We start from the raw sequence: 15810 nt of genomic DNA on the forward strand, positions 1-15810 counted from the left end.
TGATCCCATTGTTTTGGAGGGTGTTCAGCATACAACATCAAAAACATTCAGTTACTCCAGTAATTTTCTCAGGTCAACACTAAAATATTTTACATTAGCAACATTACATTATTAGTAAGTCTTGGCTCTTAATGGTGGGCCTGATTTTCCTCTCACTGACATTAGGATTGAATTAATGGAAGGCTATGAATTTGCAGTGCAGTATTGCAATGAATGGGGTTATACCACAAAAATTTGCTGTGTCCAGATGTGGACAGTAACAACTAAAAGCCTCTTTCATCTCCATTTCCTACAAATTCTGCAGGAAATTCCTAAAAATTACCTGCTCTCACCCCTCTAGTTATTATTGCAAAACTTTAATTGAGGAATTAACTTCACCTTTTTTTGTTGGTGGTGCATTGTTTACTGAGTTGTCAATCTTAAGGCAGGTAGTGTCACATAATAAAGGTTTAACCAGTACAGACTTACCAAATACAGACAGAGATTAGTAAGTGAGCTGAATTTCAGCATGCCAGGCATCTGCATCTCTCACCTTCAGAATATTGTTGTTAACATTTACAGTTGTTTTTTTTTAAGTTCTAGGTTTTAAGGGAGGGGAAGGAAGACAATTTTTACTCTGGAACTGAATGTTTGCTTTCATTTTGCCAGTTGCATTGTCTTCCAGTACTCTAACAGCAGACAGATAAGCAGGAAGTCAGCTGTTGTACAGCACGACACACTGACAGGCTCAGCATTGTCTCCTAAGACCTAAATTGAGTTCAGTGAAGCAATGAGAGGCTGCTGCTGATTTAAATTGTATTTCTGTCAGTTAGAATGTGCTTTCTTGCTCAGTTTTTCTTCCCGTATCCAGTTCACAGTTTGCTTTCAACTATTCCCATCTATCAACAGGGACAGTGGATGTAATACCCTCGCTTCTTACCTGTTTTTGTCATTTTTATATTCTTTCTAATGCATTCCTTTTAACTTTCATATAAAAGCCATGTTTAATGCAACTCTCCCCTTAGCTACTCCATGTTTTTCATAATTAAAATCTTCAAACACATGGACGTTAGTTAGCAGAAGGTGTTTCTGCAGACCTATGCCAATAGCCTGCCAAAATTGTCACAGCACAGCAGAAAAACAGCAAGAAAGGTGTTGACAGAAGCATGTAAGGCGCACAGCTCCACATACATGGCTTGCTCTGTGCAAAGACTGAGAGAATTGTATGCAGGAAAATCTGGGGGTGCCAGGCTCTGTGCAAGACACAAAGTGAACTTTTTTTGAAGCTGTAGATCTGGAAGATGTTAATTAATGTCAGTAAAATAGGAGCAAAGAATTTAAGGCAAAAATAGAAATAAAATGTGTCAACAAACTTTCCATTCTCTAAAATGCTTTGGGGTCTTAGTTTAAAAAGGTGATAGTTTTTGAGAAGATTTAATGTCTTTTTTCTTCCTTTCTCTTTTTTTTTTTCTTTTTTATTTTACAAAAAGTACAAAGAATATTTTCCAGAACTGTGTTTGGAAGACACAGATGTCTTCAGTCACAGGGGCACAGACACCTGGTGCCAGTGTTTATGCCCTGCAGCCCACACTCAGCTTCCACCTCAGCTCTACCCTGCTGCTTACATGATCTCCCTCACCTTCTCAGTGCTTCCAGCTCTCCTGACTGTGGTTAAGGGTATCTTTTCACCAGGCAGTCTGTATGTATGTCCTTTCCACTGCTCTCCACATTTTCTTTTCCCTTTGCTCTTTAGCCATTCATATACTTCCCATCTACTTGGCTGCTGTATGAGAGTTAGAAACTTGTCCCATCTCAAAAATCTAATGAACTCTTTAGTCAACTTCTTAATTGTGTTTATCATAGAACCATATCATAGAATCATAGAACAGGCTGGGTTGAAAAGGACCACAATGATCATTTCGTTTCAACCCCCTGCTATGTGCAGGGTTGATGACCAGCAGACCAGGCTGCCCAGAGCCACATCCAGCCTGGCCTTGAATGCCTGCAGGAATGGGGCATCCACAGCCTCCTTGGGCAACCTGTTCCAGTGCCTCTCCACCGTCAGAGTGAAAGACTTCCCACTAATGTCATACCTAAACCTCCCCATTCCCCCTTCTCCTATCACTATCATCCACCCTTGTAAACAGTCATTCCCCCTGCTGTTTATACACCCCCTTCGAGTATTGGAAGGCCACAGTTCCAGAGGTTCCCCTGGAGCTTTCTCTTCTCCTAAGGGCTAAACCAGCCTGGTTCCCTCAACCTTTCTTCACAGGAGAGGTGCTCCAGCTCTCTGATCATCTTAGTGGTCCTGCTCTGGACTCGTTCCAAGAGCTCTGCGTCTTTGTTGTGCCGGAGGCCTCAGGTCTGGGCACAGTACTGCAGATGAGGCCTCACAAGAGGCGGACAATCACCTCCCTCTCCCTGCTGGCCACCCCTTTTTTAATGCAGCCCAGAACTCAGCTGGCTGCCAAGCTGTGAGCGCACACTACTGGTTCATGTCCAGCTTCTTGTCCACCAGGTCCCTCAAGTCCTTCTTCACAGGGCTGCTCTCAAGGAGATCTTCCCCCAGTTTGTATAAATACCTGGGATTGCCCTGACCTAAGTGCAGCACCCTGCACTTGGCCTTATTGAACCTCATTAGGTTTTTATGTCCCCACTTCTCCATCCTATCCAGATCCCTCTGGATGGCTTCCCTTCCCTCCAGTGTATCGACTGCACCACTCAGCTTGGTGTCATCTGCAGTCTTGCTGAGGGTGTACTTGATGCCATCATCTGTGTCACTGATGATTACGTTAAAGAGCACCAGTCCCAAGACCAACCCCCCCTTCCTGTCTCCAACTAATACATTTCTTCTACAAATATTCCCTGTGGAAGGCAGACCTTCTTAAATGCAGCTGGGATGTGGCAGCCAATTGAGGAGAGTGCTTTGCTGTTCATTCAGTTGTATCATGTACTTATGTTTGCTGACAATAAAGAGAAATGCTGTGCCTATGTGCAGCCAGGATCCACCCCCTCCCAGACCTTGTATAAGGGTTGGCAGTGGAGGCAAGAATGTTTTTCTTGAGATCTCTGCCTACCTGGGGCCTTCTGAATTTTTCCTTTGCTTCTGCATCCACAGCTGCTGCACTTAGGCTTATCCTCACTTGCTTCAGCCTGGGACTCTGCTACCCTGCTATCATAGCTTTGTTTTCCATCGCATTATAGCGTTACAGCTGTTTTCCCTTATGTTCCTTAGTTTCCCATTTTTTTCCTCCTTTTTATTGTCTTCCAGTTTCCAGCAGCACAGGGAACAATGCAATCAGAAGTTCTCTCTCCTCCCTTTTTTTTTTTTTTGTTTGATTTATTATTCTTAATTATTCTACATTCTCTCACTTCCTTTTAATAAATCAATTCTACCTCAGTTGGTTTTTTTCTTCTATCTTCCCCCCCTTCTCTCATGGGGAGAGATGTCACGTGATTAACTCCTCAAACTGCAACACAATTCAAAGAAATTATCTGAAATTAAATGCAATCCAATGTAATGGAATGAAATCCAATGTAACCCTTGCCCTAACCATAAACCAAACACAATACAGTGTAATGAAATACAATGCAATGGGATGAAATGAAATATAACATAATGGAATGTAATACAGTCATAACCCCAACCATAAGCCTAACTTAACCCTAATCTTTTCACTAAGCGTAATCTACCACAAACATTAAACCAAACAAGTAATACAATGGGATGAAAAATAATGCATAGCAAGGCAATTAAATGCATTATAATGGAATGCAATGCAATCCTAACCCTAACCATAACCCTTATCCTAATCCTAGGCCTAGCCCAAACCTTAATGCTAAACCTAACCCTAACTCTAACCCTAACACTAACCCCAACCCCAACACAAACCCTAACCTTATCTCTAAGCCTAACCCTAACCCATAAGTAATACAATGGAATGAAACCAAATGCAATACAAAGCTAAATCCTAGTCAAGTTAAAGTTCATGAATTCAACAGAAATTTGATCTGTCTAGTTAGTGTTCACTGTGAACCATGTGTAGTGCCTTAAGAAATCTCCCTACAGTTTGTCCAGCTGTGTTATGCTGAGCTACTACTTCCTTCATCATGTAAGGCAATAGAGGAAGGAGAGTAAACCAGCAAACTAACACGTGCCAATATAAAGAAAAATGCAAGACTCAATCATATTTTAGAATTCATATAAAACATCTGCCCTTCCTGTCCAGACATTCTGCCATGTCAACCGCTTTTATATATCACTTTTACCAAGGACAGAGAGAGGTAACATGAGCAGCGTTACTGGAACTCCACAACAAAATGCCCGTTTCCCTCTCTTTGGCTTTATTGTATAAAATCCATTATTTGCTTCTGAGTCTGTGGTTAGACATTCTATATTAGGAAAAAAAAAAGCTGCATGCAATTCTTATTCACATTGAGAGAGAATTGTGAAAAGAGACATCTCCATGGAGAATGTCATATGCCTTTTAAATTAATGATTTTGATCTCTCATTTTTTGTAGCAACATTCATTGAGAGGAAGAGAAATTTTTATGGGTCTGGGGAAGAAAGAGTTTAGAGGTCAATTGGTGCAATCTTATTGAAGTTAGAAACACATGCAGAAATACAAAGAAAAAAAAAAGAGAGAGTGGCTCTTTTAACAAGTGTGTTGAACTATGCTATATCTTTTCATCATCTAAAACAAAGTTGCATGTTCTTGTTTAATGATTACAGTTAAACTTACATAAAATGGAAAACTGAAAAAAAAAAAAAATATATATATATATATATATATATCTGCTTCTGGTGGTCAGATATTGGTGCTCCTAAGTCACATAGAGATACAGCTGAGGTATTAAGGAATATCTCACACTTGCATATCAACTTAAGAGATCTTTTTTTTTTTTTTTTTTTTTTTTTTTATGTAAAATGAGTCTGTTTTAATTTTGATCTAAATTTTGGCTTTCCAAGCTGGAAGAACAAACCTTCTGTATACTATGTCAAGGAAAACTATCTAGTAATGTGTTAAATAAGACAGTAGTTACAGATATTTTCATTTTTATGAGTTGTTAGAAAACAATATTTGCAAATATATCTTTTTCTGCCACTATTCTGTGCTTCTTTTTACTTGGTCTGATAGTTCCACACTGTCATCTGACATCTGAGAAGAAAACTCTCTATCTCCAATGTGGTGCTGGAAAACAGCATTCCTTTATTCCTCCTAATCTGTACTGAGCAACATGACACATCAAGCACACGCTCTCAGAGCTCAAGTTCTACATTTTAAAAGTTAAGACATGCATATGCAATACATTGGCATACACATTTGTTCTATTCCAAGAACTCATTAATATACAATAATGTTCTTCTGGGCATGCAAGGTAGTGGCCTGTCCTTACCTTAGACCACCTACTTCTGCCTCATTTGTCCATCATCAGCTTCATCACAGTGTCCTTTCGCTGACCCTTTAGCTGTTTTTCCCCAGTTTGGCAAGTTTCCATTGCCATGAGCAACTTCCTACCTTGGTGCACTATAACTCAAAACAATATATGTGAAATCAAAGGAAAAGTCTTTGCACTGTGTGGACACAGATAAAAGTAGATTACTGTGCCTCCACTGCTTCTGTGAAGTTCATCCATTGAAAAAAAGTCCAGATGTTAAGATCGGCGGCACTGATTAGAACCACCACTACAGTAAGACCGAGCACGTACAAGGACACAGAACCCTCGGTTAGTGATTTCAGGGAAAGTACTGACTACGTTTGAGCCATCTGGGAAAACCATGACATGCATGACACAAGAGATGCGCATCAGCTGAAGAAGGTCTTCTGTGCAAAGTAGGCAGAATGATTCCCCATGTGTCAGCACCAAAAAAATGAATGCCTGCTTCAAAGCAACAAAGATCACCTTGAGAGCAGCCCTGCAGAGAAAGACTTGGGGGTCCTGATAGACAAGAAGCTGGACATGAACCAGCAGTGTGCGCTCACAGCCTAGAAGCCAGCTGTGTTCCGGGCTGCATTAAAAAAAGAGTGGCCAGCAGGGAGAGGGAGGTGATTGTCCACCTCTTATGAGGCCTCATCTGGGCATTTGGGGAGGGCTTTGAGGAGGTGTGGGGGCATCCTTGGAATTTTGGGGAAAGGCTGCATAGCTCGGTGTTGCCATCGTGGATCCTATTCTTCTTCAGGGTGAGATGGGGGTGCAGCGGGAGCCAGCAGTGTTCTGGGCTGCATTAAAAAGGGGTGGCCAGTGGGGAGAGGGAGGTGATTTGCCCTCCTCTACTCGGCTCTTGTGAGGCCTCATCTGCAGTACTGTGCCCAGACCTGAGGCCTCCGGCACAACAAAGACGCAGAGCTCTTGGAACGAGTCCAGAGCAGGACCACTAAGATGATCAGAGAGCTGGAGCACCTCTCCTGTGAAGAAAGGTTGAGGGAACCAGGCTGGTTTAGCCCTTAGGAGAAGAGAAGGCTCCAGGGGAACCTCTGGAACTGTGGCCTTCCAATACTTGAAGGGGGTGTATAAACAGCGGGGGGAATGACTGTTTACAAGGGTGGATAGTGATAGGAGAAGGGGGAATGGGGAGGTTTAGGTATGACATTAGTGGGAAGTCTTTCACTCTGACGGTGGTGAGGCACTGGAACAGGTTGCCCAAGGAGGCTGTGGATGCCCCATTCCTGCAGGCATTCAAGGCCAGGCTGGATGTGGCTCTGGGCAGCCTGGTCTGCTGGTTGTCGACCCTGCATGTAGCAGGGGGTTGAAACGAGATGGTCATTGTGGTCCTTTTCAACCCAAGCCATTCTATGATTCTATGATATGGTTCTACGACTCCTGGCCTGTCTGGGCCGGACTGGGCAAAGAAAAATTGTCTGGTGCCACGTATGCACTCCAGAACAGAGTGAACAACAAGAACACGTGTACTTCATTTACATGTATCTTTGGTACAAGCTAAAAAAGAGGGCAACCAAATAATCATGCTGGTGGCTGCACACGGCTGAGCTGGCCGTGCCAGACGGAAGGGACTTTCAGTGCACTTCCCCGCTGGGATTCTCTCCCTTGCAGGTGACGCTGATCAAGCCCCAGGAGCCCCGGGCGGCACGGGGCTGGAACTGAGAGCTCGGTCCAACTGCAGGTGGCGGCAGCGTGCGCTACAGCTTTTTCCTGGCTGGAGTGCGAGGTGGAAAAGGCGTGGAGGGCGCGGCTTCAGGCCAGCCGGGAGATGTCACAGCAGAGATGACATCACCCGGAGCCCGCGTGCTGTCACAATGCACTGCCATGACGACGCCGGGCCCTCCCCAAGGACAGCTGCCCGCCGGCTCCAGGCACCTCATTCGTGAGCTGTGCTGCCCGCAGCCGCTCGCCGTGCGCTGTGCCCGAGAGCAGCCCCAGCAGCAGACCAGCTCAGCCTCTTCGCGCTCGTCCTCCAAGGCTCTCAGAGGTGAGGGAGAGCTCCAGCACGCTTCAGGCTGCAGAGCCCGGCCGCAGGATGCGGGCTTAGCTCCGCTGTGCATGAGGGGCGTGCAGCACGAGACTGGCAGGACTGCCGTGAGCAGGAGAAATTGCTGCTGGCCCTTCTGGCTTGGGAGCTGCAAGCCACGTGGCGGGCGGCTCGCGGCTGGGCAAAGGAGACAGCCCTCTCCTGCCTGCCCCTCTGGGCTCCGAGGGGCGGGGGGCAGGAAGCAAAGCTCACCCGTTGCCTCTGCCAGGGCAGCCCGTCACTAACTCCTCTGCTCTTGCCTTTAGGTTTGGAGGCACGTGCCTGCCAGCATGGACGGAGCCTGGGTGGGGACGTGGAGACCTCATCGCCCACGCGGCCTCATCTCGGCCCAGTTCCCCAGCCCCGGGCCCCAGTACTCCATCCCGGGGACAACAGGTACAGCGGCCATCCCCAGGGCGGGGCGCGCATCAGGGACATCACAGGGCAGAGCAGCTCCCGAGCCTTTCCCCGTTCCGGCAGAGCCTCCCACAGACTCAGCTCGGCAGCTGCACAGAGGCGCTCTGGGGGCTCTCGCTATGGAGTGCCTGCACGCGTGGTGCGGGAAGGCCTTTGGAAACTGCTGGCTACAGGCAGCGTGCTGGCCAAAGCTCCGCTCTCTTTTTCCGGTGACTTTGCAAGGCGCTGGCTCAGCCGTTTGCACTCAGGGGCTGACTCTTGTGCGCTGCGAGGCCCCGCACGGCTCGCCTCCGTTGGTCTGGGAGGAAGAAGTCACGTGGGAAGGGAATGTCGGGAGGCCAGGCGCCTAACTGCGCCTAACTGCTCCACAGGAGCTTGAAACGTGCAGCTGCTCAGGGGTGTGCTCTCTTCTGCTTTTCCTCCTAGGTTTCGTGGGCCACAGCCCCACCAAAGCCCGTGCCCCCGCATACACGTTTCGCGGGACCAAACCGCCTGCGGCCGAGAGCTGCGGGCCAGGTCCCTGCTACTTTGTGGAGCCCGCCATCACCAGGAACGGGAAGTACGTGGCTCCGGGCGCCCACCTTTGCGGACGACCCACGACGGAGACCACCGTCACCCCCGGACCCAGTGAGTACCACTTCTGCAGCGCTTCCCCCACACAGGACGAGCACGGGGCTTTTGCCCTGAGTCAGCTCGCGCCCTGATGGAGCTGTAGGTCTTTTGCGAGAGAACACAAACGGCTCTGAGCAGCGATAAACGCCCTCGGAGAAGGATCGCTGCCCAGCACCACGGGCTGAGGGCACAAGGACCCCGCGTCCGAAAAGAGCAAAGAGCCATGGGCTGACAGGAGGGACAGCACAGCAGGACATAGTGGCGGGGCACAGAAAAGCGTCCCCGCGTGCTGCCTGGGTCCCCCAGCAATCCTGCAGCTCTTCAGAAGACCCTTTCCTCGGGCCATTGTCTCTGCGGCTGCAGAGGGAGACCAGCGCTTCACAGCTTTCTTCCTCTTCTCCTCCGCCCCAGGTGACTACCGCACCGAGGCAGCCAACAGGCACATCTTCAAGTGCCCACCGGTGCAGTCCATGGCCTTCCGGCGGGAGCCCCTGCGGACAGACCGCCCTCCAGGTATGCCGACCCTGGCAAAGGCAGACCCTTCAGCCTGAGCATCGTCCAGGGCCGGGCTGCTGCCCAGCACCAGCAGCGGGCCTACTGCGCAGCCTGCGCAGCGCTGGGGCCGCAAGCTTTCTGGCATGACCAACACCTCTCGGCCCGCAGAGGCTCCGGCTGCTCGGGCTCGGAGCTGCCGGCACTGGCCCAGTGCCAGAGTAGAGGGAGGAACTGGCAGAGGGGCGAGACCTCCCACCAGCAGGCTGGGCAGGCTGCCCCTCTCTGCTGCTTCCGTCTCCTCCAGCCCCTCGCGCACACGCTCTCTGCTGCTCCTCCTGCAGGTCCGGGCACCTACACACTGCCCAGGCTGATGGGCCCCAATACGGCCTACACGTTGGCCAGCCCCTGCTACTCCATGAGGGGAAGGAGCCAGCGCGGCCGCTTTGACGAAGACCTCGCCAAGGTGAGCTCTGCTGCTCCTCTTTTCCATGTTAGCATCCAAAGCTGGGCTGCTCTCCCTGTGCCACAGGGGCTTCCAAGCCTGCTGCACCTTTGCTTAACGCAGGCTTCCAGGGAAAGAGAGAGCCTTGAATGTGATCCCAGCCCCGTGCGCCCATGACTCTCTTGCAGACTCCGGGTCCTGCGGCGTTGCCCAAAGTAGCTGTGGATGCCTACAAGACCAGGGCGCCCGCGTACACCATGGCGGCCCGACCAAAACCCGCAGAGGGCAAAGCAGCGAAGCCGGGGCCGGCAGACTACAGCGTAGGCCGGGTAAGGCAGCTAGCTGCTCAGCTCTTCCCCTCTGTTTCACAAGCACAGCCTTCACGCCTCTCCCCCTTCCCCCGAGGCTTCCTCCGGCCAAAGAGCTTCTGGCCGCAGGGACCAAGTGCCGGACAGCAGGCCTGCTCCCTGCCCTCGTGCCACCTCCGAGCAGAGGAAGGGACAGACAGCACAGCATGCAGCTTTTCCTCCCTCTGCTCCCTTTCCCTTCACGGGGCGTGCTGGTCCTTCACAAGCTCTTCTGGGGGACGCAGCTCAGAAGGGCTCCAGGCGGCACGCCCCCAGCGGAGGAGAGTTAGCTGCGAGGTCCCAGGTGCACATCCAGCCCTCTCCGAGACAGGAGGTGCCCGTAAGCGCACCTCCTGTCAGGCCAGCCCAGCTCCCTGAGCCAGCTCTGCTCCAGCTGCAGCGGCCCTGCGCTGGCGCTCAGCCCTGCCCAGAGAGGCACCCGGGACTGTCTGGCATCGGGAGGGGTGCGGGACAGCAGGGTGCGAGGGCAGCAGAGAAGACAAGGGCCCTTGTGGATCTGCCTTTCCTTTTCGCCCTTCCAGGTGACGCTGATCAAGCCCCAGGCGCCTGCATCCACTTTTGGAATCCGGCACTCCCTCTACACAACCCCTCTGATTGTGGAATAAAACAGCCAAGTCTGGAAGGCCGCCTTTGCTTTCCTGGGACGGAAGGGGACGGGAAGACACCAATCAACTGCCGATTTCCACTTGATTCCATTTCTCTCTATCGACTTGGGCTTTTGCCCATTTTACTCTTGAACGTTAACAATTGGAGTAAGTCATCAATAAAATCAACTCAACACCTATATGTATGCTTTCCGGTTACTCCTTTTTCCTCGCCGCTGCACACAGGAATGCACCAGCGCTTCCTGAAGCCTTTCAAACTTCAGTGTGTTGGAAACCGCTGATGCTTGCTTGGTCAGCCGTTTGCATTACTGATGTCTGCCATGTGCTGAAGTAAAGACTAAACGAAGCAAATAGCAAAGGGAGGCCGGCCGTGGGCGGTGCATCCCTTCCAGTGCCGACAGGTAGATTTTAGGGAGATGCCCGGGGCTTACAGGACAACGGTTCCAATGTTGGTCCGACCAGTTTGTTGCAGATCTTAATCAGGGAGATGGGGAAGGGGAGGACGGACACTATTATGAATGAGGGGAACAGGGAAGGGAAGGGGGGCGATAGGACAGATAGGAAAGAAGCAGCAAGGAGTCTCTATAGAAAGCAAAAAGGAGATAGTCACCACCGTGGATGCAGCGTGGTTCATAGTTCAGTCATTGATCTTCAGTAGTGGTGGGTCGTCGGGCATTGTTGTTCTGTTGACGACGACGGTGACAGCACGGCGATGATGGCAACTCCTTTCCAGTGGTAGTACCAACTTATAAATTTATAAGTCCAAAGTGGTTGAGTCAGTTGTTTTTGGGGTGAGAGCTTCTGGCTTTTGGATCTCGGCAGGAACTCCTTTTGTTCCCATCTTCCGGGCCTTGCCAGCAGATAAGAGGGAGCAGGGAGGCGCCCACTTGTATCTTGCCTTCACAGGATACAATGGGATCATCCCCCAGTCTCCTGTAGCAAGCTGGACTTCTTTGGTCACAGCCTAGATCTTCCACCAGTAAACAGTGCTGAGCACTCTCTTCCGAAGGCAAACAGCTAAAATTGTCCACACAGTGATGTTGATTGCCACACGGCAACACCCATCACTCATCTCCTAAACAAGTCAGTCTCATCACAAGAAATACCTCAGGAAGCAAGCTTTGAGCCCAAACAAGATTGCTTGAAACTGCTGTGCAAATGACCGTTCCTGGTGGTGGGGAGAGAGAGAAAAAAGAGAGAAAGAGAGAAAGAGAGAAAGAAAGAAAGAGAGAAAGAAAGTAAAAGTAAGCAGAAGGGAAAAGAGGGGTGGGGAGTAAGGGGGGTTAAATGTTACGCAGTTGTTAGAAGGGACTTCTTGGGCTTGGTTACAAAGGTTGCCCTGATCTGTTGGACTGGTTCATCATCAGTTGAAGTGGTTACAAAGTCCATGGAGGATACCGCTGGTTGTATAGGTTGAATCCACCATGGAACCACACAAGGAACAAACACAAGAGTTGCAACAGCACACAAAATAGGATGCGTTTCACCCGTGGGCAATTTGTTTAGCAACTTCTTCATTATCATTCAATTTTTAGACAACAATTAGAATCATTCATTTTGCCACAAACACCAGCCGGTGGCTCTTCAGCAGTGGTGACACCAATGTTTCCTAATGAAGAAAAGGTAGAAAGTGAAAAGAGACAACCATCCATTTGGCAACAGCCATACATTTAACAAGAACCAATAATGACAGATCAATAAGTAAAACAAATAGAGCTATTTGTGTCAGCTGCGTAGCCCACCCAGGAACTCCCAGTGGAAGCCAGGATCCAGATGGGAATTCTTCAGTAGAGGTTGTGGTGTTTCTCAACGGCCATACAATAGGACACTTCAGTTAATTCACCAAAAGCGTATCTAGTCCAATTTGACAGTATGTGGACTTGCCATGGAATGTTTTCTAAGATGATTTAGTGTCATGAGAACTCTCCACTTGAGCATTTCCAAAGCAATTCAGGTGCTGAGAGATAGAGCTCCTAGTTTGGCAAGTTCAAGTACTGTTACAGTCTACAGAACTTTTCACAGGAAAGCGTGCGACAGTAGAAAGCGTCAAAGAGGAGTAATCCCAGAAACATACACATCTCTTATCAAAACTTAGGCACCTTCCAACAGCCGTGTTTGGGATGGAGCTCCTGGGCTGGTGTGACACTGGAAAGCATCGGTGCAAAAGGCTTTATGACAGATTTCTCCTGTGCCCACATCTGACAGATATTAGATGGGTCCCTTGATTCATTTCCCAGTTTGTTAGGAATTTGGAAACACTGTGGAGGACTTACGTGCAAATCATAATCAGTTTGATAAGAAGCGCTCAAAGGAAATGCTATCACTGTGCAGGGAGTATCAGGAAGCGAGGATGACCGCTAAGAACTCTGAACCCAGTTGTGAAGTTTAACAGATCCGAGCACTGACGTCAACCACCACCCACACCCACACCAACGCAAAACATAACACTATTGCAACCAAAACATGTCATCAAGAGGTATATTCAGTATTCTAGCGTGATCAGATCTTCTGTCACAAAACACGAATCAGCTATCAGCCTTTCTGTGTCCAATCAAGGTCCTGCGGGGATCTTCTGTAAAATGAAACAGGACACCGACTGGCCCTTTTTGGGCTTTGTTAATACGGTTAAAAAATGAGGGAACAATTCAGCAAGTGTTGATTTTATATTCCTTTTTCGGGGTGTCTTTAGCCTCCCAAGCACATTCGTTAAGGGATTCCATTAGGGTTAGGGAAACCGGCCTCAGGTTAGCTGAGTCAATCGACACAGTCTGGCCAGGGAGATAAGAGGGTTTCCCTTAGCTTCTCAGCCACTGAACTGTGTGTGACTCACAGGGATAACTGGCAAGAGTGGTGAGGCCTTTGGACAGAAGGTGTTAAATCGAGGATCTCTTTGTTTCGCTTTGTGGTGAGCTTTCTAATGCATCCACTCTTCACCGCCCCCACCCCGCTCACTTGGGAGGGGTGAAGACATCAGGTTTCTAATGGCTTGGATAGCCGCTCAGGTTCCTCGGGAGAGGCCCTAGGACCTGGGCTCAAGATGGTGCTTGCCTCAAGATTCTTGAGCCTCTGTTCTGGCCACCAGTTAACTAATGTCTCTAACCTGACAGTGGCTAATCCATTCATCAGATCTCGTGGAACACCCTTGTGCCAGCCCTGTGTCCCGAGACAATTACCCTTATGATCAATATGTCGCCTACCTGTTTTTGCTGACAATGAGACCCTTCCAGTCCCACTGAGCTTTGGCCTAGGAGGCCTGGGGGCAAGGCTGACTGCTGCAAGCCTCACTGCCCTTGGCTCCAATTTCCTGGAGGAAGAAACCACTGGAAGAAACCATATTTCCTCCCATAGTTAATTGACTCCTGGGCAACCTCCCCCCATGTCCGTCCTCTGTATCCTGACCGCAGATGGTTAGAGGTTACGGTTTCCTCTAACACTGCCCGGCTTCTTTCTGCCTGAGACGTAGCCTGTATCTTTCCTTGCAGTTGTGTGCCTATGGGTTTCAATGATCCTGGAAGCCCCCTAGTTAAAGTAGGCATTCTCTCAGGATCAACAGGCATCATCATAGATGATTCATGGTGTGGCTGCAGCTCTCTATCATAACACCATTTGGAGACAAGCAGCCTTTGGAACAGTCTCTACTAACTGATCAACTGTTCCAGTAATAGCAACTCCAGTAGCAATGGGGGGTTGTTGCTGGAGGGGGGAGAAGCTGAGAAGCGAGACGACTAACTCCTGGCTTCTCCATTGCGCTTGCCACAGCGTGCGTTTGTTCCGCACCTTTCCTGTGGATATGACAGTACGGCGGTTGTTCTGAAGCCTTGACAAGACTGCCACGGCTCTATTACGGTGCAGAACCAGAACTGTAAAGATCAGGGTAAGGGCTGACAAGGCAGACTTCCTGGTGGGTGTCTGCTACAGACCACTGAACCAGGATGAAGAGACAGGAGCAGCACTCTAGGAGGTTTCTGGAGTGTTTGGAGGATAACTTTCTGACGCAGCTGGTGAGAGAGCCGACGAGAGGAGCTGCCCCGCTTGACCTGCTTTTCGCAATCGGAGAATGTCTGGTGGGAGATGTGGAGGTTGGGGGCTGTCTTGGACAGAGTGACCATGAAATGGTAGAGTTCTCAATTCTTGGTGGAGCCAGGAGGGGGAACAGCAAAACTGCTACCTTGGACTTCCGGAGGGCGGGCTTTGAATTCAGAAGGCTAGCAGGGGGAATCCTCTGGGTTTCAGACTTAGAGAGTAAAGGGGTCCAAGACGGCTGGTCGCTCTTCAAGAAGGTAGTCCTAAAGGCGCAGGGCTGGCTGTCCCCCCGAGCCACAAAATGTGCCGGCAGGGAAGAAGACCAGCATGGATAAATAGGGAGCTATTCTTGAGGCTCTGGGAGAAAAGAGAATCTACCTCCTGTGGAAGAAGGGACGAGTGACTCAGAAAGAGTACAGAGAAGTTAAGATGTGTAGAGAGAAAATCAGAAAGGCAAAAGCCCAGCTTGAACTCAACCTGGCCGCTGGGGTTAAAAGGAACAAGAAACCCTTTTAAAAATACATGAACGATAAGAGGAGGACTCAGGAGAATCTTCATTCTTTACTGGATGAGGCTGGGAATGTGACCACTGAGGATAAGGAAAAGGCAGAGGTTCTGAATGCCTTCTTTACGTCTGTCTTTGAAGGTGACACCAGCTATCCTCAGGCTACTCCGCTCTCTGACCCGGTAGTCTGGACTGGAGTGTGGACAGAACCCCCCGCGATTCGGGAGGATGCAGTCAGAGACCTACTAGTCCAGCTGGACTGTCACAAGTCCATGGGGCCGGATGGGATTCACCCGAGAGTGCCAAGGGAACTGGCGCAGGTGATAGCCGAGCCGCTCGCCATTATCTATCAGCGCTCCTTGTTGACTGCTGAAGTCCAAGAAGACTGGAGGCTTGCCAATGTGACTCCCATCTATAAGAAGGGTTGAAAGGAGGATCCGGGGAACTACAGGCCTGCTAGCCTGACCTCCCGGTGCCAGGGAAGGTTATGGAGCAGATTGTCTTGAGGGAGATCACGTGGCATCTGTGGGACAACGGGGGATCAGGCCTAGCCAGTATGGGTTCATGAAGGGCAGGTCCTGTTTGACCAACCTGATCTCCTTCTATGATCTAGTGACCCGCCTGGTAGACGAGAGAAAGGCTGCTGATGTAATCTACCTAGACTTCAGCAAGGCCTTTGACACTGTCTCCCACAGCACTCTCCTGCAGAAGCTGACAGCCCGTGACTTGGACGGGTACGCTCTTGGCTGGATAAGGAACTGGCTGGAAGACTGGGCACAGAGAGTGGTAGTGAATGGAGCTAAATGCAGCTGGTGACCGGTCACAAGCGGTGTTCCCCAGGGGTCGGTGCTGGGGCCTGTCCTCTTCAATATCTTTATTGATGACCTGGATGAGG

The 15810-nt window shown here is 49.6% G+C and overlaps 1 protein-coding gene and 1 long non-coding RNA gene across 2 annotated transcripts in view; one reads left to right on the top strand and one right to left on the bottom strand.

The window, feature by feature from the left end:
- Positions 1–6399, bottom strand: part of LOC149913500 (uncharacterized) — a 207287-nt gene extending 200888 nt beyond the window's left edge. Inside the window, exons 1-2 of the long non-coding RNA XR_016461080.1 lie at positions 5378–6399; positions 3057–3449 (exon numbers count right to left, since the gene is read on the bottom strand). This is a non-coding gene — a long non-coding RNA (uncharacterized LOC149913500). The remainder of the gene's footprint in view (positions 1–3056; positions 3450–5377) is intronic.
- Positions 6400–7718: 1319 nt separating this feature from the next.
- Positions 7719–10566, top strand: LOC149913513 (ciliary microtubule associated protein 1A-like). Its single transcript, XM_090129459.1, has 6 exons — positions 7719–7844; positions 8292–8492; positions 8889–8990; positions 9314–9435; positions 9603–9743; positions 10304–10566. Exons 1-6 carry the CDS (start codon positions 7739–7741, stop codon positions 10385–10387), a joined length of 756 nt encoding a protein of 251 aa, XP_089985585.1. The 5' UTR covers positions 7719–7738; the 3' UTR covers positions 10388–10566.
- Positions 10567–15810: the final 5244 nt, after the last annotated feature.

This window comes from Phasianus colchicus, chromosome 36, assembly GCF_987193195.1.
Source record: "Phasianus colchicus chromosome 36, bPhaCol1.hap1.1, whole genome shotgun sequence".
In the NCBI taxonomy this organism is placed as follows: Eukaryota; Metazoa; Chordata; class Aves; order Galliformes; family Phasianidae; genus Phasianus; species Phasianus colchicus.

Coding starts and splice junctions, on each gene's coding strand:
- LOC149913513 (XM_090129459.1), top strand. CDS start 7,739: ATGGACGGAGCCTGGGTGGGGACGTGGAGACCTCATCGCCCACGCGGC. Junction 8,493..8,888: donor CACCGTCACCCCCGGACCCA/GTGAGTACCACT, acceptor CCTCCGCCCCAG/GTGACTACCGCACCGAGGCA. Junction 9,436..9,602: donor TTGACGAAGACCTCGCCAAG/GTGAGCTCTGCT, acceptor ACTCTCTTGCAG/ACTCCGGGTCCTGCGGCGTT.